At 43.5% G+C, this 22681-nt stretch overlaps 1 protein-coding gene across 1 annotated transcript in view; it reads right to left on the bottom strand.

Annotated features, from left to right (window-relative positions):
- plcb3 (phospholipase C, beta 3 (phosphatidylinositol-specific)) overlaps positions 1-21085 on the bottom strand; it is a 64812-nt gene extending 43727 nt beyond the window's left edge. The window contains 2 exon segments of the mRNA XM_030076011.1: positions 2490-2576; positions 20455-21085. Coding sequence (XP_029931871.1) covers positions 2490-2576; positions 20455-20553 — 186 coding nt within the window. The 5' untranslated portion in view covers positions 20554-21085.
- Positions 21086-22681: the final 1596 nt, after the last annotated feature.

The following is a 22681-nucleotide window of genomic DNA, read 5'->3' as shown; positions in this document are numbered from 1 at the left end:
TTTGCACAGCAGTGTGCGGCGCGTGTGTACTTGAGGCTTCTTCGTCATAATGGTGAAGAGTCTTTAATGACTGACAGGCTGCCTGACTGTGCTAAAGAGTGTCACAGATGCACCTCGGGCTACGAGTGGCCTAGTATTCCAATACAGCACACACACACACACACACACACACACACACGGGAGGGCAGGCACATACACAGGCAAAGACAGTAGAATGAGATAAGTATTTTAAGCCTTTGTCTGGAAAATGCATGCATGAACACGCACACAACACACACGCATATAGACGTGCAGGCAGATAAAATGGTGTATGCTTTGGCCCAGATATGCTAACACACACACACACACACAAAATCAGACATTTACATCACCACACACACTCACAACCATGCAGCCATGCAGGGGTATCAACAGGTCATTCCATACGTGCCTTTAGGGTAAATATAGACCTCCAAAAATAAAGAGAAAGAGAGTGCGAGTGTGTCTGGGTATGAGCGAGAGACCCAAAAACCCAAGACAAGGGATGCGGGGGGGGGGAGGGAGGAGAGGGATGGTGTAAGGGGGTAATTGAATTGAGCTCCCCTGAAATGTCATTTGATCCACGAGGCCTCACACAAAATGGTCTGGCCAGGCCAACATCGCACAAACACAGGAGATGGATGGACAGAGGCGGGGATGACGGGAGAGAGGGAGGGGCAGCTGTTTGGGTTAACGGTGAAGCGAGATCACGGCGAGAGATAAGAGAGGGGTGACAAGAGGGAGAGGTGGAGGGAGAAAACAGAGATACAGTAGAAACGGAGAGGATTTATGGGGACAGGGTCTGCAGGGCTACAATAATGGAGCGAGGCTACAGGAGAGAAAGAGGAAGTAGGAGTGAAAGTCATAAATATGGAGGGGTATAGATCAAGGCTCGGAGATAATCACAGGTCCCGCAGAATGACCGTCCCATAAAAATAAGGCCACTGGTTCAGTCGCCTCCCAGGTGCACTGTGTCATGCTTTAAACATCAATATATCAGTGTCAAATTAACTGTAAATGTTTGGAGTAATTACCATAAACAATTAGGACCACCGTGGAGGTGATTAGTGGCCTCAATCAGTTTAATTAAGATGGAATTAAGGTGACATTTCCCTGCCTTTTCCGGTCACAGAGATGATGCTGCTCCTCCTTTTTTTTTTACTGAATAAAACATGTTGAAGGAGTTTTTTTAAACCAGCTTTTAACTTTTCCGACATCTGCCATTGAAAGAAATGTGGAAAGTTTTCACTCTGTTTGCCTCAGACAGTTTCCTCCTCCTCCTCCTCCTCTTTTGTGCCATAAAGCAATGCAGCAGATTTGCCATGAAATCCAAGCGCTGATTTCAGTTCCCCCATGCTTACATTTCAGCAGGGAGGGGAAGCTGTAAAGCTCAACAGTTAATAATTTTAATGGTGTTACAGCTAAGTGTGGTAGTTTTGTTAAGGAGCCATGATACAATAAGAAAAACTGGCCCCCTTCCTGCTTTATGATGTAAAGCAATTTCCATTTGTGCGGTAAAGCAATACAGCAGATGGGGTGGGATGGAGTGTAAAATACAGAACTGTGCATAAAACAACCACGCAATATTATATCAGTTCAATCAATAGCCCCTGTGTATTGTTTATGCACTTAATTTCAATATGATGTTATGACATCTACATTTTGGTGCGCTGTGTTTTAATTTGAATTACGTTGTTTTGAGTCAGCTTGTCATCCCGTTTGTGCTGAAGACTTTATTAGTCTGCTGAGGAGTTTTGCAGAAGGTTGTGTTTTGAGCTCTGAGCTTTAAGCTGGCTGACAATCTTCTCCACAATGGCCTAATTTGTTTATGTTAATGTCTCAAAATGAATGGAGTCATAATAAATCAATGGTAAAACGCTACACCATTAATACACAGTGTGCTCATCCACGACCGCACGTCCTGTCCAAAAATCCTCCAGGGAAACCATAAACCCTGCTGACTCACTGCTAATTGCCCTAAATGTATCAGCCAAATGCCTAAAATATGAAGTTTAAGAATCTGGCTAAACTATTGGCTTAAGTTCAACCATGAAAGATGCAGAGCGGCAGAGACTGGCTCTTGGAAAGAAGAGATTGATGACAGGGAGGATGAGAGGGATGTACTTATTTGACTAAAAGCCTGAACAAAACCACAGAGATAAGAAAGAGAAGGACAAAGGAGGCATAAGAGAGAGAAAGAGAGAGAGAGAGAGATCAAGAGAAACCCATTTTGGCTGAACTAATGGACTGGACATGACCACAATGAGAGGAAAAGAAAAAGAGAGATGAAATGAGGTTAACTGCATGAGAGTCGAAGTGATGTTGATACATTAAAAATCCAATGTCGGCTGCTTTCGAGTTGCCGGATTGCGTTTGATTTAGTGTGAGTGTGTTTCACTAATGAGTTTATGTGTGTGGCGGTCCATTGTGGCTGAGTTTGAGAGCAGCCTGTGTGTGTGAGAGTGTCTTACCAAGTTGGCTCCTCCAGTCCAGTACAGGAAGTATCCATCTGGGTCGACCTTCAGAGTCACCAGGGTGGGTGGGCCACTGTTGGGCTCCTAGAAGACGACATTAATATACAAAATTAGGAGGAGCGCGCACACTCTCGGGCTTAATGTCTCTATAATGGGTGCAGACACACATGGAACCAAACACAGCGTAACATTAGCAAGAGAAACAAAGTGAGTTCTGCAACCAGGAGCCCAGCACTGAGGCCACAGAGCACTTAGAGCACTTGTAGCGCTGCATCAGTGTTTCTGAAACTGCGGACCGGGATCCCAAATGAGTCATGGCTCTATTTCTGCTTGGTGGCCACAAGATGGGACAACTCATGATTTTAATGAGGCTGAGACCTTGGACAGGACTAAATTTAGTGCTTTTATTGTTATGCACAACAGACTTATGAAGGGACGCCTAAAGAAACATGACCCATTTTTGCACCCATACCATAGTTTAAGAAACCCTGGACTTAACCGCTGGTGTCAAAGAGAGCACGTCAGCAGCTGCTGCCTTCGGAGTCTCCCCTCTGTTTCACAGCAATGCAGCCGGAGAGTGTGATGTGAAGGATGTTGTTTACAGCAGCAATGGTTATATCCGCTGTTTAATGGTGCCTTTACATTATGGGATCATGGACAGACAGGAATACAGTGCGTTTTTGTGTGTGTGTGTGTGTGTGTGTGTGTGTGTGTGTGCAACAGCTGTTTTGATGGTGGAGAGCAGCGGAACCACACGGCTCAGCTCACACGCACGTAGATCTCATTCACGTAAAACATAATGACGGCGTGGGAGCCTGCGTCGTCATCAGCACCGTCATTATGGGGTCGTATGTGAGATGCTATGACCACACATACGCACACACGCAATCCACCACACACACACACACACACACACACACAGAGAAAGAGAGAGCTACCGGCTCTATAATTATAGTGGTGAACGTTCGTACGCTGGTCCAACATGGAAACTCACAGTCCAGACACCCCTGCAAACTATGATGATCCTGACTCATGTGTACGTATGTCATCATGAGCATCTACCTCAGCATCATCATCATCATCATCATCACCATCATTACCTTGAGTCTGAGCTCCACTGATGGCTAGAGGGGTTAGAGAGAAAGATGAGAACTCTTTCCCACTCACACAACATCAGTGGAAAAATGTTTACTACAGTGAAACATCTAACCCTGCAACGTGAGCAGATACAAAAAAAAAAAAATATTTCCTGATGTGTGACGCTAAGTCCCTCAGTGCAACTAAGATGGTTGACATAAAATTTTGATAATGTTGAAGTGTTACAGGAATATTTCACCCAAATTACAAGAAAATATGTTCTCCCACTGTCCTTGTGCAATTTATCCATCCAGATTCTGTGTGATTTGGCAAGGTTTAAATATTGCATTTAATTTTACAAATTTTGCAATTGCGATATGAGTCACAATTTAAGTAGGGACGATAATTTTTGCATTTGCTGGGGTCTGTACCAAACAATCATTGGGAAAGTATGATTTGTAGGCAACTCTGTAGCACCTTAATTCTTTTTTTGCAACAGTATTTTACCTTTTTACCTCATTTCACCTTTAATACCTGTCTTGCAGCTTCTGCGATTTGGTTATTGCACTTGGCCTTACTGCATGTTTTGAGAACATTTTGATTAATTGTTCAGACCTAGTTTCCAGTCTACCACAGTCTTCCCAGGTCAGGTGGGTATTGTTTTGTGGAGCTCAAACCATCAAAAATTCATACTTGGAAAACTAAACAGCAACAGCTCTTTCCAAAAACAATGACACAGATACCTGACGTAATGCACAGCCCTCAAGGTCAAAGAGTTTCCCTGGGAACCACTATTCCTGCCAAAGAACACCAGCGAGCTGTACTGATCGGAGTGAGTTTGTATGTAGTACGGTCTCTTGCTCTTGAAATTTCTGTGGTTTGGGGTCCACAACAGAATAGCCATCGTGCAAAAGACAGGTGACGATTGCAGCAGACTGGAAACGTCACCAAATCGCACTGAAACTAACTGGACTGACAGATTGCACTAGAGGCAAGTGGAAATCTTTTCTCGTATTTTTGATGACCCGTTCCTTCGCTGAGCATTAATTCATGTCAAAAAACACATGAATAAGCAACACGAGACTAAGCAGCCAAGTGATGCCTTTGCCATGGTAACACATCAGTTACTATGTAAAGCGTCAACATGACAACATTAGCAAACCTTTTACAGAAGCCATCTTAGCGCACCAGACAAACCACCATTCAAGACCACTGGCTTGAGTGGGGATTGTGCCTTCAAACCCCATCACAATATCATAGCACAACCTCACATAATCTGATGGATACAAAAACCCATTTCAGTACAAACTCAGTGAGCTGGAAACCAGAGACACAGACAAGCAATTTGCTGATATGACATTATGACTTTATAGGACTTAAGAACTTACCTTGAATGGAGAAATTATTTATTGGGGTTGTTATGAAACAGATCCAGCAGAACAATCAGTAATTGCATCCTCAGATTAAGAACCACAGAAGCCCATTTGAAGTATTTTTTGAAACAATGTCTTCAGGGTCATTATTTAAAGAATAACTTGGTGTGACGATTGTGTTCGATATCATAAGACGTCAGAGATTGTGCACTTTTACATAAGTGCAGGTGATGCAGAGTGTGTTCCAGATGTTTTACACTGCATACGCAACTGCAACTTGGTTCGGTGATGAAGACATCTCATAACAGGCTTGTATGGTTCTTTGCCTCAAGGCCTCAATAATTGGCACAGTTACTGCCATGTGTAATTAGCAGCCCCCATATTGGCACGTTCTGTCCTGGTTCCCGGAGAAACAAGAAGCATTTTTCACTGTGTTTAAAACCAAACATACCTTCATTTTAGGCTCCAAGGTCGGCTAATAGGGAAAAGGGGAATGGGTTAGGATAGGGGGTCGGATAACAGAAGGAAGGGGGGGGAGGGAGGTGAGAGGATAGGAGAGAAAAAAGGGACAGGAGAAAGAGGGAGGCGTGTTTAGAAGAAATGGTTGTTGGAAAAGAACAGAGAGAGGGAGAAAAAGAGAGAGGGAAGGAAAAGGATATAAACAAAAAGATCAGGAGTAGATGGGGCGAACTTAAAATCACAGTCTCATGTCCTACCAGCTCATGAGAACTTAATAAGCAATAATAGATTAAGTGATTTTCAATCTGGGCAGCTTTTGGCTCATAGTTATGCAGTAATGAGACTGGGGGGGCATTGAAACCACAAGGCATGCCACTCTGGCGCGCTAACAAGCAAACAGGTTACCTAGCAATTGTTTCTATGCTACCACAGAAGACCCAGTCAAACATGACGTGCCGAAGTTAGACTGCGCCACTGCGAGGCTCAAGGTACTCGCAACCACAGTTTACGCTCTGAAACCGCCGGAGAGCACGGCCACGCCAAGCACCTCCATTCTCAGAGTGATTACCATCTTGACACAATAAGCAGCAAGCGACACTTTTCCAGAGAACAAGGATGCAGAGTCTATTTTAACAGATTCCCTGGAAAGGAGACGTTCCTCTGTAATCAGCGCCACCATGCAGAGACAATGTCCTTGGGCACTGGAGCTCAGAAAGTAGCTCGATTTGTCGCAGGGTGGTTGCTGTGGTATGCGAATGCTATGAGACACTTTTGTTAGGGTGTGTTCACACTATTCCGCTTTGTTTAGTATGGAAAGTGCTGCCTCAACCCCACTTTGTGCTGTTAAAATGAAATATAATGTGAAATAGAAAAAGAAAAAAAAAAACAGGTCAGGCTTTGTTTCCATGAAGATGTCAGTTTTAAGTCAATATGTGTGACATGATGACATGACTAAGTTCAAGAAATAATGAGAATCAGCCTCCTCGGCATGGTGAAAATTGACTTTCACATTTGTAAATATGATTTCACTTAGCTCATCTAAACGTGCTCTAGCTTAAAATTTCCAGCAGCATTTAAAAACAGTGTCTGCTTGCTACTGTAGTGGTCCTTGGCTTTGTGCAGACAATGTGAGGAAAATCCAGGATACAATGACAGAAATATTTGGCTTTTGGATCCACAGTGCAAATGTTAGGCTTCATAACATTTAGATTATGTTGTGTGGAGTAAATTTATGGTCAGTTTTCACGCTCTTTCAAAACCACGTAACTTTGGAACAACCTAACGGGACACATAAAGATCTGGTTGGGTTTTTGGGGTATTTCATTTGGGACAGAAAGGCAGGGCTGCTTGCTCGAACTTTGGTTTTGACTGACTGCATCACGTATAAACTCGCCTCTTCTTCTCTGGTAATGGTCGGGGAAAAAATGAACTTTTCTCAATTTTTCAAACCATTTATTTTAAGGCTTCAACTGGGGAAATGTAATGCGTACTGGGGAAAATGTATTATGTATCTACACCACTGAATAAAGTGTGACATGGAATATCAAGATGTATGTATAATAATGTACTGTTCAATGTACTGGACATGCACTGTTCAACATTACTGCTTCCATCCACTTTACAGCTATTCCCTGTTGACTTTAATGTGAAAAAGTCAGTGGCATTCACAAAAAGGGGAATAGTGTAAACACAACCTTTATTTTGTTACATTTACACAGCCATCATTGTTCATCACGTTGCAAAGTGACTTCAGAATCTTTAATGTTAGATCATGACGTACTGAGGATTGTTATTTCGCAGCCAGCACCTCTTACTTCTCAACAAAAGTCGACTACGTTTTGAACCATGCAGTTCAACTACAAACCTCCAAGGGCTTTTTTTCTGTTTGCGTTTGCGCCACCAGGAACACTTGAATGACGTAAGCTGGCGGTTAGTATACCAACGTCCTTTCTGCAGGCAATACCACAACAAGATGGAGGACTGGAGCGGTGTGCTTGTTGCGTGTCATGGGTTTCATGATAACAACGGAGCTGGAAAGGAGACGCGCAAATTCATACTTTTAAATGGCGGCTACCAGCAACCAGTCACCATATACTGACTCATTGCCCCACCTTGGCCCTACCGCTCTGTTCTGTGCACTCTCATGTAGGGTAGGGTCCCGTTTCTTTTGGGAATTGACAAATACCGCTCATCTAGCCCTTTAAATGGCCCTCCACAAGGAGTGTTTCCAGGTGCAGACTACGAGCAGAAGAAATGCAGAAGAAGCACAGGACAAGAAGCTCCTAAATGTAGTATATATTCACAAATTACCATGCAAAATCTGTTGGGATTTCTTAGTTTAATGTAGATGCAATGAAATGCTGCATGTGATTGGCTCTTTAGGACAAGCACTTCACAAAAATCCCTATTGACAGTGTCAACAGAACCTCAGTTAAACGCCAATTTGTGCTGGTCTGTCACGCAGTCCAGCATTTGACTTATTCCCATGTCCCTTGAATGATGAATTTGGTGAACTTTCCCACTCCTCTGATGTCAGTGCAGGGCAGTGTGAACCGCCACGGTTACAGGAACGCTGCCATGTCCCGGATTATGCTCAGTACAATAGTCTAAAGAAGTATCGTGAAAAAAATACCCAAACAGGCCACTGTTTCCCGCTTCGAATGATCGAGGTTAAAAAGTGACTGAAGTAGGTGTGCGCCATTCGCTAGGTGTACATAACATGATTGCAAAACCGTCAAGGTTGACTGGTAGTTGTGATAACCAACAGGAAACGGATTAACGTAAATTAAGCTTTCCTCATTCTGACAATAGCGGCCTGGCAATGAAGCACTGCGGTGCTGTTTTGTCTACTGTAAAGATAAATGTAGGACGTCTATATGGATCATGCGTACTGATGGTGTACAGAGTGGGATCCAAGTTCCTAGGTACAGATTTCAACCCCCTACCCCTTGGAGCTCCGTTTTGAAGGCCCACTACTCAAATCGAGGGCACTCTGAAACTAGGGGTTGGGACTGTCTTAAGGTTCCTCTTGTGCAGGAAAGTCCCGTCCTTGAAGTTGGAGGTGAAAAAGTTCCTCAAAACGGCGCTCTAAGATCTATGATTCGTTCCCAATTCCTGCAGTGTAGACACGATAAAAAGGGGGGAGTTCCTCCAGCAGTTCTAAGAACTATGAAAAAGTTCCTCCGGGCCCGAAGTGCCTTTTATGGCGCGCCCACACACACACACACACACACACACACACTCATTCAACCTAAACAAACTTTGCATCGCTGCCTCTGTACACACAGTTGGTACAACAGAGACTGGGGCTGATTCAGGGGAGAGGACAGGGGAAGGCAGATTATCACAACGTTACACTGGACAGGAAAAAGAGGAGCGTGACTGAACAATTACTAGTCCCTGCCTTGTGAGTGATATTGAAGGGAGATGATTATCGCTCTCCTCTACTGACCTTTATCTTTATTCTTCATTTCCTCTTTTTTTGGATGACACATTTAAAAGGCCAGCTCTCTGTCATTTTCCCCCTCCTTTTCTCTCACTCGTTATCTCTCTGTTTCTCTCTGCCTCTCTCTCTCCTGACAGATCAGGTATCGGGTGTCACTATACACTTTGCCGTAGATGGGGAATTCCACAGGGACCAAACACACACACACACACACACACACACACACACACACACACACACACACACACACACACACACACACACACACACACACACACACACACACACACACACACACACACACACACACACAGGAACACAACGCATGTAGCCATGAACTGAACTAAGATAACATTTCCCATTCATGCAAACGTATGCAAGACAAACACACGTACGTGCGCACACACACACACACACACACACACACACACACACAGTTCAATGCAGTCAGACAGATTTGCATGTTATGCCCGCTAAGTTTTACATATTTGGATGTTTCTTTCTAGAGTTGTCTTTCTAAGCATGAGACAGGACAGACACGTCTATCTGTGCTGTTTCCTCTATTATCGCACCCTCTCCGCTCCCTTTTCGCTTGTAAAGGCAACATGGAAATAAAGTACCGGAGTGTGAATGTCATAGAGAAAGACGGTCACTTCAATTCGCGTAGAAACTAAGGATGAAAAGTTAGAAAACTAGCCAGGAAACCATTAGGACTGAGCCCCTCAGACACTGTGCGCCCCATGGTGCCTGTGTAAGTGGGTGGTGGGTCTATAATTGCACCTCAGCCCACTCCCTAATTAACTACCATATGTAGAAGCCTTCTGAAGTCTCCCTCCGCTTCCTTCCTCCCTTTTCTCTCATTTATTCTCTCTCTTTCTGTCCTATTCTCTGTCCTTTTTTCGTCCTTGATTGATTGAAGACCACCTCTTTCTCCAGACCCCCTCCAGACAAGCACCCTCATTACCTGACCTTAATGTCACACACACACACACACACACACACATCCCCCCGAGACTGAGGTCTTCTAAGGCCAGACACACACACACACTAACAAGCCCCTCTTGAGCCCAACAGCTATATTAAGGCATACACATGTGGACAGACACACACACACACACAAAATACAGCAAATTTCCCTTTCTCACATTCGGTCACCACCACTTATGAATGTGTGTGTGTGTGTGTGTGTGTGTGTGTCAGTCAGTCAGGAGGAAAGCTAGTGAGAAAAAGATAAAGGCGGCTGCTCCAAATGCACCTTTGATCTGTCATAATGCACAATACTGCAGTGTGTGTGTGTGTGTGTGTATGTGTGTGTGTGTGTGTGTGTGTGTGTGTGTGTGTGTGTGTGTGTCTAAGAGAGCCAGTAAAGGAGAGACGGTTTGAACTAGTGGTGTGAGAGAGTGTGTACTCAGTGTGTACTTGTGTGTAGTGTGTGTGTGGGTGTGTGGGTGTGTGTGTGTGTGTGTGGGGTGTGTGTGTGTGAGCTGCTGCTTTGGCAACATGGTAAAGGTTGATGACAGTAGCTAATAACCTTTGGACTCCAGAGCGAAGGGAGGAAGGAGGGAGGAGGGAGGCCAGAGAAGAGAGGGGAAAGAAAATAAGCTTTAGAAAATAGTAAAGAGCGATAGAATTAAGGCAGAATAAAGGAAGATTCCACACAAATTCCACACGAAAAGCACCACTGTGCTGAGTTTGCACATCGGTGAAGATGCGGTGTTTGAATTCTTTAATTTGCTGTATTATTTTCCAGCTTTCATGTTCAGCTGGTTTGATTTACTTTTCGTTTACCGCCCTCAGTGTTCTCTGCCTCCTGCTCTTAGGTGCTGCAGCCACCCAGTTTCTCCACCGCGACCACTGAAGTTTCATTTAATCTAATCATATACAGGGAATGGAAGCTTTACCCCAGGCCGTGTTGGTGCTCTACCTGTTCTACCTGTTGAAATACACAGGGGTGTAACCAGAGCAGCGAGTAAGACTTTTGCTGTCCAATGAGGTAATTAATCTAGCAGGGATTAATGGAATTGTTGATGCATAGCACTGATTATTATTATTATTTCATCAAGTTCTGAGATTCTCTCCCTTTATCGAACTTTATCGAACAGGATATTTCAGCTACAAAGACTAAAAGCCACATTGTCAAGGCAAAAAGGAAAAAAAAACTAAAAAAAAAAAAAAAAACATTATTATTAGAGTATTTGCATCCTCTCTGGTCTCTGGTCTAATTAGCTGGCTAAATGTAAAAATGTGACTCTGTTGGTTAAACCTGTTACAGGCCACTGTGGCTCAAGGTTGCCGCAGATGGTGAAGAAGGTCATCTTTCACTTTTTATGGTCTTTTTAGTGCTAACTGGAAGGAAATTTAAAGGTGCATGATGCTAAATTGTCAATGGCTGATGGAAGTGAGGACCATTCAGACTCAACTAATACGAGCCATGGGATGAGCACGGAATTTGATGGTTGAGTCAACATGGCTCTCAGTGTTGTATCGACAGATGGATTCCGTGCTTATTACATGTTTTTTGTATGCTGAGTCTAAATGGCCCTCACTTCAATCTACCATCATAAATCTTGCACAGTTCTCCTTTAAGTGAAATTTAATGGCCAAAATAAACGCACCGGGCTATTTACATGCTCCTCTGTGGGTTAAGAAAGTTTCACATCCTTGGGGATATGAGATCTCCTCAAACCTCAGTAGAGCACATACCGCCGCCATCGCTGTGTAATTGTGTGCAAAATAGGCCATTTCCACATCGCACCCACTGCCATGCCCTCCTTAGGCCACTCGGCGTGAAAAGCCGTTCTGTGCTTCTTTGCCAAATCACCAACCTTTCCACGAATCCATTTCAAAGTTACATGCATTTTCATGCGAGGCTACGCCCACTGCCACGCCTCACTTTGGCCCATCAGTGGGAAACATAAACCACTGCTTTCTTCACCCAGGATCAATCTTTCCACCAAGTTTCATACAAATCCATCCCTAACGTTTTGAGATTTGCTGTTAACAAACAAACAAGCTACATGGTTTCCACCGGACAAAAAACAGATATGAGATCAAACACAACAAAGACAACAAGAAGAGGAGACTGGGACACATCAGACAGAAAACAGACAAATGCTTGACAAAAGAGGAGGAACAGACGATGATGAAGAAAGAACGAGGCTCTAGAAAAAGAACGGGAGAGCGAGATTACACTGAAGATGCAGAGACAGATGCGTGGTGAACGGGGGGAGAGGTGCAAAACTGAGCAGAGAGCCAGAGGCGAGTCGACATGTCAATCCCACACTTCACATGTGGCTGTGGTTGACCTTCCACCTCCACCCACTTCTCTCTCTCTTCCTCTCTCTCTCTCATGGTCTTTGGTTGCCTTATTCACTCTCTCAGCACTCCAATTCCATTTTGCGCCATTTTGCAGATGCTTTCCTTCAATCTCTCCATGTCCACTCTCTCTCTCTCTCGCTCAGATTCTGTTTTTCCCTCCCTCTTGTGTCTGTCTGACTCCCACTGTAATTCTATTGTAATGAACTGTTCATTGTTATTTCCCCGGCCCTTGTTTTCCCCTCCCATCCCTTCTCTCCTGCCTTTCATGCTCTTTCCTCCCTTTATTTCTTTCTTTACATCCGACTCTACCTCTGATGACATTTAAGCATTTCGCCGAGAGCGATTTCCAACAGTCGAGAAGGCTTCAGCTCCTTGCACTCCCATCTTAACAAGTCTAGTGTCATATATAATGTTAAAATCTTGTTTTTCTTCAAGCAACTGATTTTCCTTATTCAGTTTTGTTTCAACATATTTATTGTTCCCAGTAAAAAATCCTAAAACAAGTGAAACTGCATTGGAAGCAAGGGATTACCTAATCCCACTGGCAGAATTTTGGAAATGGAGTTTATGTACTAGTGTGAGTACTCACTGCACAAACTACTAACAGTAAAGACAGCAATAGTTAAAACCATAGCAATTTGAGCATAATAGAGATTGCTACAATGCATAAATGTGCATTAAAGAAACAAAAGCTGAAAACTGTTATCGCTTCCACAGTATCTTTTTGCAAAGTCAGCTTCACTCAGTTGAGAGATTTTCCTGCACAACCGAGCCTTCTTCCTCTTTACCTCCCTCTATCCATCCATCCATCCATCTATCGGTCCCGTGTTTCTCACTCCTCCGTCAGTATGTCAGGCAGTGTTTCTCAGGACGGCGTCAGACTCTTTCACACAATCATGCATTTCCTCCTCTGTCCCTCCAATCCCTCCTTTGCCCATCCATTTTTTCTGCTCTCTTCATCTCACCTCTTCTCCCTCTCCTCTTTTCAGCATCTGATTCCTTGAAGCACACATCATAGCTTCATTCCCACCACATACTGTATATATTTATCATGGGGAAAAACCTGATGCATACAGTCACAACACGACCAGTGGCATAGAAGTAAAGCCCATTCGGTCAAAGCAACTCAGGAATGAACAAAACAGCTCTGTTTTTCAGGACAGAATCATCTTTGTTTTGAAATATCGTCTGTTAAATTTCAGGTAGTTTTTTCCAAGCAGTTATGTAACATTTTGGAACGAGCACACGAAGAGCAGTGCATGTTGTGTCAGTAGGTGATGTTGACACGTGTACAACACAGGGTGCAGCTCAAACTTGCACTTATGGATGTCCTGAAAATGTCATGCTCTTTTTTTTCCGTCTCAGTGGAGCAGTGAACTCTCAAGGCTACAGCAGAGGATGCCAGGTTTTTTTTTTTTTTTTGGCAACACTGTGGCGCCAACCGCAAAACTCCGTGGCATGGTAAAGTTATTGTTTGCTGGGAACTGGACACAGCCAAGCTCAGAGGAAAAACACCACAAAAGAAGACAGACAATACTAGGAGCTGCTGAGCAAGTTCCAACTTGCAGCAAAAAAAAAAAAAAGTGCACATGAAAAAAATGTGAAGGCGAATTCCTCTGGTGGATGTTCTGCAAAAAATGTGCCATAAATTTCAATGTTTTATTTATTTAGCAGTTTTATTATTTTTGGGCTTTTAGTGTACAAGGCATATAAAGTCCTTTAACAACAATGCATTACACTGATAGAAATTTTGAATCAACAGTTCCTGCACTTATACAGATCATCTCAAATTTGGGAGAAAATTCATCTTTAAAGCGGTGAGAGGGATTTTCATCATTTTTTGCATTTTTATATGGTCAACTGTTGTCTAAAATACACAATCATGATATTTAAATGAAAAAAGCAGTCATTCACTATAACATCATAATCATCATCCATGTTGTTACTTACAATGACACACAGCCTCTTGTTTACTATTGCTTAGTTAGCAGCAACTGGCTGCTGATTGGCTGGCAGTATTGATGGCCCCGCCCTCTTCTTTGGCGTTAACAGTGGTTGCTGCTTGAGCATGAACTGTCTAAGGCGAATTTAAGATTATAAATGACTGGTTGACTTTTCATGTGGCCCAGCTGTGACAAAACAAGTGGGACCAATTCTGATTGGCTTGATTTTCTGGTGACATCATTGCCCACAAAGAACCTGGTTAAATAGTAAATTATACTGCAACCCTCACTAACGTTTAACACCAGTTGAATAACATCCCAGACCGAGCCACCTGTTTTCAGGAATATCCCGCCCTTTAACACCAAATTATACTTTGGACGCCCATTTGTCCATGGTGGTCTGCTTGGGTCAGTGTAACATCACTACCCAGTACCCATACACCAGTATCTACATGCCTCCCAGACTTTGTGACTGCATGGGCAGTTTGCATTTATAGGCACGCTGACTCCAACCACATTCAAACATGGACTAAAAACACATCCGCTTGCATATCCCCATCCACTTGTAGACACATAAAGCCTATCAGGGCCTTTAACCTAATTAAGGGAATATTGTTATCCATAAAATTGTCTTTAAACCATTCCAAATAACATAATCTGATTAAGTCACGGGACTGAAAATGCCTTCATCTTTAAAGATAACAACAGAAAACTCTTGAAACAGGAAGCTATTTGTTTTAGCAGAATGACAACCTCATAGTCAGCGCTGATGGAATTCTTTAAATTGAATTATAAGGTTATCTTTGTTTAAGTAAGACTGAAAATGCGAGTGAAAGCCGACGGTCATCCATCCCAGACCAGCAGTCCCTTGATTTATTGGTGGTGGGACACAAACTCACTGCAAAACAACTCAACTCAAATTCACTGACTGCTTAAAATGAAACAAAGCCTTTAGTACTACCTCAAAGCATCACGGGAAGCAACTTAAAAAAAAAAAAATCTGATTATGGGTACACTAACTTGATAATGGCGTACACCTGCTTTGAGGAGCAGCTGGCATCAACATGAAGAGTGCATCTGAACAGAATTCAGCTGCATAAAAGTCCAGGTGTAAACACAGTCAGATTTCACAGTCGGGCACATCCTGAGGTCGTCAGAGGCCACAGAGGTTTGGCAACAGTAACGACAGCCTCTAAACGCAATTGTGTTTCCACACACATACAGCTAACAACTGTGTAACTGAATAAACTTTTTCACCCAAATCCACCCGGATCCAGAAAGCAAAGTGGCTGCAGTCACTTTAGATAGAAACTTAAAACTGGCGAGGGGAAATGAAAATACAAGCTGATCAAACATGGACAGCCAGGACATTCGCGCATGGGGAGGAAGTGAGATAAAGTGTCTGCTGTCAATTTGGTTTCACTCAGTAAAACTGGTGAAAAGTGAAGACAGAAACGTTGTAAAGCTGTCTTTTCCTCCGCCGTGAGGAAATCAGCTCTGTTGTCCAAGGGCGCGTTCACACCAAGCGCGTTTAGAGCGGTTTATCTGAAATCTGGAGTGTTTGCTCCTTCAGCTCCGTTTGTTTGATGAGGTGAGAACAATGCCATTTGAACTTGGGTGGCGCCAAATAACCACAAACAATTGGTTCTCTTCGAAAGAACTGCCGTGTGGTTTGTTAGTGGTGAGAAAGGAAACTGCATCAACTACAGAAACAGAGCCCAAAAGGCAGGAGTACGTGGGTATACCAAGACAGATGCTGACATCCGAGAGCCAGGAGTTAGTCATACAAGTAACTACGACAAACTAACCTGAATGGTATCTGTTTTCATCCACATGCTATTCAAATTTCTAACCCAGCAATGTGACAAGCTACCAAAACTGCGTCCAATAAACAAGCAGGAGTCCATGTGACTTTTGTTTACAAGCCAAACTAATAGGCCACTGGATCCCATCTTGCATCAAAATAGTACAATAATAATACTTTGCAGGACTAGACCCTGCAAGATGTTTGCATGGTAAGAATCAACAAACACACAAATATACATCAAGCAGTTGCAATTTTTGTTTGTATGTGTATATATGCAGATTGATAGAGGAAAACGATGGTTAGGGCTTAGGACGTGCGCATGTTGGCTCAGTCGCAATTACAAAGAGAGCTGGAGGTGAGATTTTAATCAAATTTTAATCATGCCCGATATTAGTCTGCTTGTCCGCCGGCTTTGCAGTAAACAACGTGATGATATATCCTGCTGCAATCTAATTGGCCAGTGTGACAAATTGTCTTGGTATAACCTCACACTACAGGAGCAACAACAAACAAAAAAAAAAATCAAACATGTTAGACAATGATCCAGACATCCCAGACCATCGTCACTCTGATCGCAACAAGGACCATCTGACCATGCCTAAACTGGCTATGATATGATATGGTGTGTGCCTGGCCTTAGCTGGATCCTAATCACATTGTAACACACTACAGTCGTGATCACAGCCGAAGTTCAGTCTTCTGTTTTATAAGTACGAAAAAGTGCATATTGAGTACCAGTGAGATTTGTTCAATGCTGGCTATCTTTCTAAAGAATGTAAATGCTTTGAGAAGTGATGGGCAGGGCAATCTGTATTCTGCGGTGGCACATAATATCCAATTTCTCTGCAGACACTGAAAATGCATTTTAATGTCAGGTGAAAATGTAATCCATCTGAATCCTGCAACACAATCCAGATGGGAGACAGACGTTGCTGCTAGGTGTGAAGGGGACAGCGATTCTCTTGATTCACATCAAGGCACATCAGAGCTCGCTGCAGGCCCAGCAAAATTGCATCGTAGACAAATGGCGCCCTGTGTTTGTTTAATTGGTTGTTTGGGAGGAATTTGAACTGAATTCCAGTTGGAATTTATCTAAATTGAATTGTGGCAAAGCTGGAGAGGGTGGAGCAGGAGCGGAGAGGGAGAGAGAAAGAGTTGAGGGAGGAAGAGAGAGAGACAAGGAAAATGACTCTGGAGCTCACAACAAGCTCGAACAGGAAGTCATTCAAAGTGAAACACACACCCAGAACAAAACAAACTCTCTCACACACATACACACACACACACATACAGACGCATGCACACACGTGTACACACAAGCAGACACAGAAGAAAGAGGGTCAACTTGTAGTGCATTCCTATTCCTCCTCCTCCTGCATGAGTCAGTCAGTGTGTGTGTGTGTGTGTGTGTGTGTGTGTGTCATTAGATGGAACTACAGTATAATTCCCAAACCCATTGAGAAACAGAAGTTATGCTGGGATAAAAAAAAAAAAAGGTGTTCCTAACCGCTTCACCTACCAGGTGTGTTAACAAACATACACTGCTGAGGGGAGCTGCTGCGTAGTGATACATAAACAAAGTAGTTCCGCCACTTTGGAAACAAGGGGGCCGGAAAAGAGCATCGATAAAGAAGCCCAAACAAACGTGCGTTGTTGTATATCCATCCAAACATTTTTTCAGCATTGGGTCGCTGCTCCAAATTGTCACAGTCCCAGTGAAGCACTCATTCTTGTGACAGAGAAGGAGCTGGCGGGTCAAACTTTAAGGATCTATTGCACTCATATGGAGCTGTAAATACCACTATAAGGGTAAAAACCCGAACTACAACTTTAAGTGGGTGTAACCCGGTTTACTTTTGGACTACTTCCATGGGGACAACAAGGTGTCCAAACGTAGGCGTTACACAGGTAACACAAGTAGCACAGGTAGTATAGAAACAGAATAAGTGCCACTGGTAAAATCAAAACAGTAGGCTATTTTTGTGTCATACTTTGTGTACATTTTGCTCCTCTCCTACACAAAGAAGATTGGCAGTGTTTATGTTGTGAGCCATCTGAACAGATTTTGTCAGAAAAGTAATGTAGGCCTATTAGTTTCTGGCACAAAGCAAAAAAAGAATAAAAATCAATGACTTTCAGTTTCTCACGAGATGTGAAGCAGTGGCAGGATCCTTTTTCTGACAGGAGGGAATAGGGTTTATGGGAAATGTAGTCTTACTTTTGAGATAAACAATCAAGTGTGGATACCCAACCCAGGCCTGTCAGCTCAGGCCGGGTTAGGCCAAAAATTTAGAAATTATGTTTGGGTTCAGTCACATTAGTGTTATGTCAGTGAAAAATCATGGACCTACTGTCCGTTCTGGGCACCTTGCTGTATAGTGCTGCAGTTTACGTGACGACGCTGAAGGCAACACGTAGGCAATTTCAGGTGGTAAGTGTAGCCTAGTGATGGAGGACAAGCAAAACCTCAGGCTCGGGTCGGGTTCGGACAAAATATGTGGCCCACTCTGCGCTCTAATTAAACACGGCCCAATGATACTGCAGGCATAAGTATCAAATGCGCCGACCATGACGTCATATCATATTTAGCCTATACTATGGTCTGAAAATTAATCTGTCAATCATTTAATGTTTAGAATGCGACACATAGCACCTCTAAGTTGACCAGCAGACCAAAGTCCAACAAACACAGACAGTTCCTTTCATATATTTTTTTAAGGCTTTTTTCTCTAACTCTGGCTCATCCTCTCCCACACTCTTCCTCCCCTCTTCCCCGTCCCCTCTCTCTCTCTTTCTCATTCCTCACACTTTATTTTTCTTTCTAGTGGGAATTAGAAAAAAGCAGACTGAACAACATGGATTGAGGAGATGAAAGAGCGACAGAATGAACGCATCCACATGTTGTTGACTGTTCACACACTTAATCACTAGCATAACTATTTCCTGGGAATTCCCATTGAGAGAGAGAGACAGAGTGTGAGTAAAAGAGAGTGTGTGTGTGTGTGAGAGAGAGAGAGAGAGAGAGAGAGAGAGTGAGAAAGAGAGAGAGAGAAAGAATGAAAGGAAATCAAAATGACATGCCATTTACTGTTTGCGTGACAAGAATCTTCTGAAGAAGCCAGACACACACACACACACACACACAACACATATGCATGTTACATCATCATCATTTTTTTTTTTTTTGTGGAGCTCTGTTGCTGATAAATCAGTTTACTTTCAAACATCACCACACTGTGTTCCTATCCCCCTTTTAATGGCCCTCATCAGCGGTATGGATACGTGTGTGTATGTGCGCGCATGTTTGTGTGTGTTTGAGGGTCAACGCCACACTTATCTTTAATATCTTTCCATAGCTACCAGGTAGAGTTATGATACAGGCTTTGTTAGAAGTCCAATAGCTTTCAGTTCAGGCCTGTGTGAGATGATGCACATTAGCACAGACAAGGCACACACACACACAATTCTCATGCACATCTGTGGTAAATCAAAGGAAAAGGCTCCCAAATGGAAGACACAGACCTGCACTTAGACTCTATATCAGTCAGCAACTCAGTTAATCATTGATGGACATTCAGACATACACACACACACACGCACACACACACACACACACACATTCTCTAACAGACAGTTACAGAATGGCCCACTGCACTCTCAAATGTCTCATCTAACACACACACTCACGCACACACACACACACACGTTTAGGTCAATGACACCCGCGCGGCCAGGCGCATGTCAAGGTTGCCAGGCGTGCTGCTGCAGAAATACGCGGAAGAGTAAAACCTTCAGGTGGAGCGAGCAGGAAAAGGAGCAAAACATTCGTACTGCTGAAAAAGTTTAAAAGCCGTTGAAAACTGCCGAAGTAAACTTCAGAGAGACTGATTTGAACCTAAAAATGTGTTTATGGCCATTAAAAATCACCCAAATCCACCGATTTGCATCCACTGCCATTCAGACAGGTGCTTTCTCGTGTAACCCGCCGGGGAAAGAGGGATTGTTATGACAAAAAAGAAAGAGGAGAAAGAGAGAAACGGAGAGGGAGAGAGGGGTGAGGGGGGGTGTAAAAAAGGCGTTTGAATAATCTGAGCCTGAGGAAAAACTGGCTTGACGGGAATTCAACACAACACACAACTTACATTATTACAGCCGCCGCTGCCTGGTGGCAACCACAGGGGAATTCTCCACTAAACTATCAGATGAAAACACACAGGGGGCTTCTCTGTGCACGGCAGGGTTGTAAAGCTATACACACACACGCACTATCTCACAGACTGTCTCACTTGAGCCCACAGCCTTCACAACAGGCAGGCCTACTGTCAAAAACAGGCTGTCACTTCTCATGTTGTCTCATGTTGTTGCAGTCAAAGCACACCTTCTCATCACCTAGACCCGCTGTTTGCCACTAAAAAACAAACAAACAATCTGCCTGGGATCTATGCGAGGCTCCGGCCGCGCCAGACGCCTGCAGGTCCTCGGCTCTGTGTGAGGAGAAACCAAACAAAAATCAGGTTATTTCACTGCTGGTTCCGCTCACCTCGTCCCATTTGATGAACTTGCCTCCCTTCTTCAGCGTGTCGTGGACGGACACGGGTTTGAGCTGCAGAGCGTGGACTCCCGGCTTGGCCCCGGCCATGGCGAGGGACTCCCTGCCCGGGTGCCGACGCCTAAACCCCGGCTAGAGCAAGCGGCAGTCGTCGGTAAACACAAACAAACAACCAACAAATCAAAAAACAGAGAGAAACTCTTCCCTTTCCTTCCTTTCTTCCTTCCTTCTGTCTTCCCTTCCTCCGCTGCCACTTCGGAGCTCTCCGGCGGGGAGAAAGTTAATTGGATCGCAGTGCGAGCGCAGATTTGAAAAGTTTCTCTTTTACAAAACTTGCAGCCGATGGTGCAACTGGAGAGGAAGAACTTGGGGAGAAATCCGGAGAGGAGAGAAAGACGGGACTCGGCTGCTTCAACGCGCCGCTGTCTTGTCCCGGTCCGCGTCCCCGCAACCGTGCGGCGGCGCGCCTATAACACCCCGTTTTTATTATGGGTCTCGGTTCATATGTTTGTTTATTTATACGGGATCCTTTAATCGCGCACTTGAGCCCGCAGAGAGATCTTTTCCTTCCTTCCTCCCATCTGGTCGCCCCCCTCTCTCTCCTCTCCTCCTCTTCTTCTTCTTTCCTCTACCAACTTTCTCTGCTTCCTCTCTCTCTTTTGGCCCACGACGCGTCTCTTTTCTCCTCCTCCACTCCTCCCTGCATGTTTTGTAGAAAAAAAAAAACAGGAGAGAGAGAGAGAGAGATTCCGAGGAAAGAGTGACAGACAGAGAGAGAGAGAGAGACAGAGAGAGAGAGAGAGGAAAGGAAGGACAGCGTCAGATAGCTGTGAGTGAATGAGAAATGAGGCAGGGAGGGAGGGAGAAAGTCAGGAAGAGACTGGGTGAAGTGGGTGTGTTTAACGTCTCTCTCTCTCTCTCTCTCTCTCTCTCTCTCTCTCTCTCTCTCTCTCTCTCTCTCTCTCTCTCTCTCTCTCTCATTCCATACATTCATTCTCCTTAAATGAGTTCATAATCAATAACTTTTTGCCCTGACATAAAATCTCTGGGTCAAATCTAAGTGTACATCATCATGAGTAATAAAGAGCCTGTAAAAGGCATAATGAATTTGCTTCAAGTATAATTGATTTTTGAATATACTGTTATACTGGTGGTTGTTTGCCTTATTGCCTTGTGATCATCGTCAACTGGACATCATCCAATGGTTTACCCACATTTTACTGATACTATTATCACTCCTAACCTTTTAGCCCTCTCCAGATGCAGTCTCACTGCAGAGGTGCTATGCCGGGACTTGATATGAGCCCTTGGGCAAGTTATGAGTAATATAACTGTCAGTAGGTCAAGACATGAAACTGTGTACTCCTTGTTTGGAACAATAGCAGAGTTGTGATAAATTGCAGCAGCATATTCTATATGTAAACTGCATATACTCATAGGAATACTGTGGGGAAAAAAAGAAAAGAAAAATATACATTGATACATAGATAGAAACACAAGAAGGTCACTACAAAATCACTGTTAAATACCAGAGACCTACTAACTACTAATTGGAATATTACAGTGATATTTCATTAGGATAACACGGTGGCCTGTAGGGAGCCTAAGTATGACAAAAAGTTATTTTAAGGCTTAAAACTGCCTTGTTTAACCTCCTCAACCTTGCCAGACCCATCCGTGGGTTTGTCTTTACACATGCATGAGGCGCAGCCAAGTTTTGTTCGAACCCACAGAACTTTATTTCAGATTCCCCGCAGTGATCCCAAGGTTTCCGTAGATACCAAATATATACTGCTGAATTACAGGGAAATGTGTTTAAAACGGTGCACAAAATTTCTAGATATTTTTATTATCTGATGTAATGCCACAGCTATAAAACAATGGGTGTCTTGGGATTGAATATTTCACTCAATATAAATGTGATGTAGCTGCAATGAAACAATGCAGGTACACAATATGTGTGTGACATTGTCATACAAGTTTGTTTGTTTGTTTGTTTGTTTCAACTTTGAAGGTCCTTGTGTCACTTAAAAGTGTCTACATGTACTGTATATATATAAATGTGCTGTCTTTGTATATCATGTGAAATGTGGCACTATATTTGTGTTTGGATCCATTTGTAAAGATGTGTTTTAGTCTGTATGTGATATCGTGGCACTCTTGATGCAAGACAAACGTCTTCCTGTCACGCTTAAGGGGAAATTAAAAAGAAAATCAG

The sequence above is a fragment of the Myripristis murdjan genome, chromosome 18, assembly GCF_902150065.1.
Source record: "Myripristis murdjan chromosome 18, fMyrMur1.1, whole genome shotgun sequence".
Classification (NCBI taxonomy): Eukaryota; Metazoa; Chordata; class Actinopteri; order Holocentriformes; family Holocentridae; genus Myripristis; species Myripristis murdjan.
The sequence above is the reverse complement of the archived record's forward strand: the minus strand, read 5'-3'. Positions and strand labels throughout refer to the sequence as shown.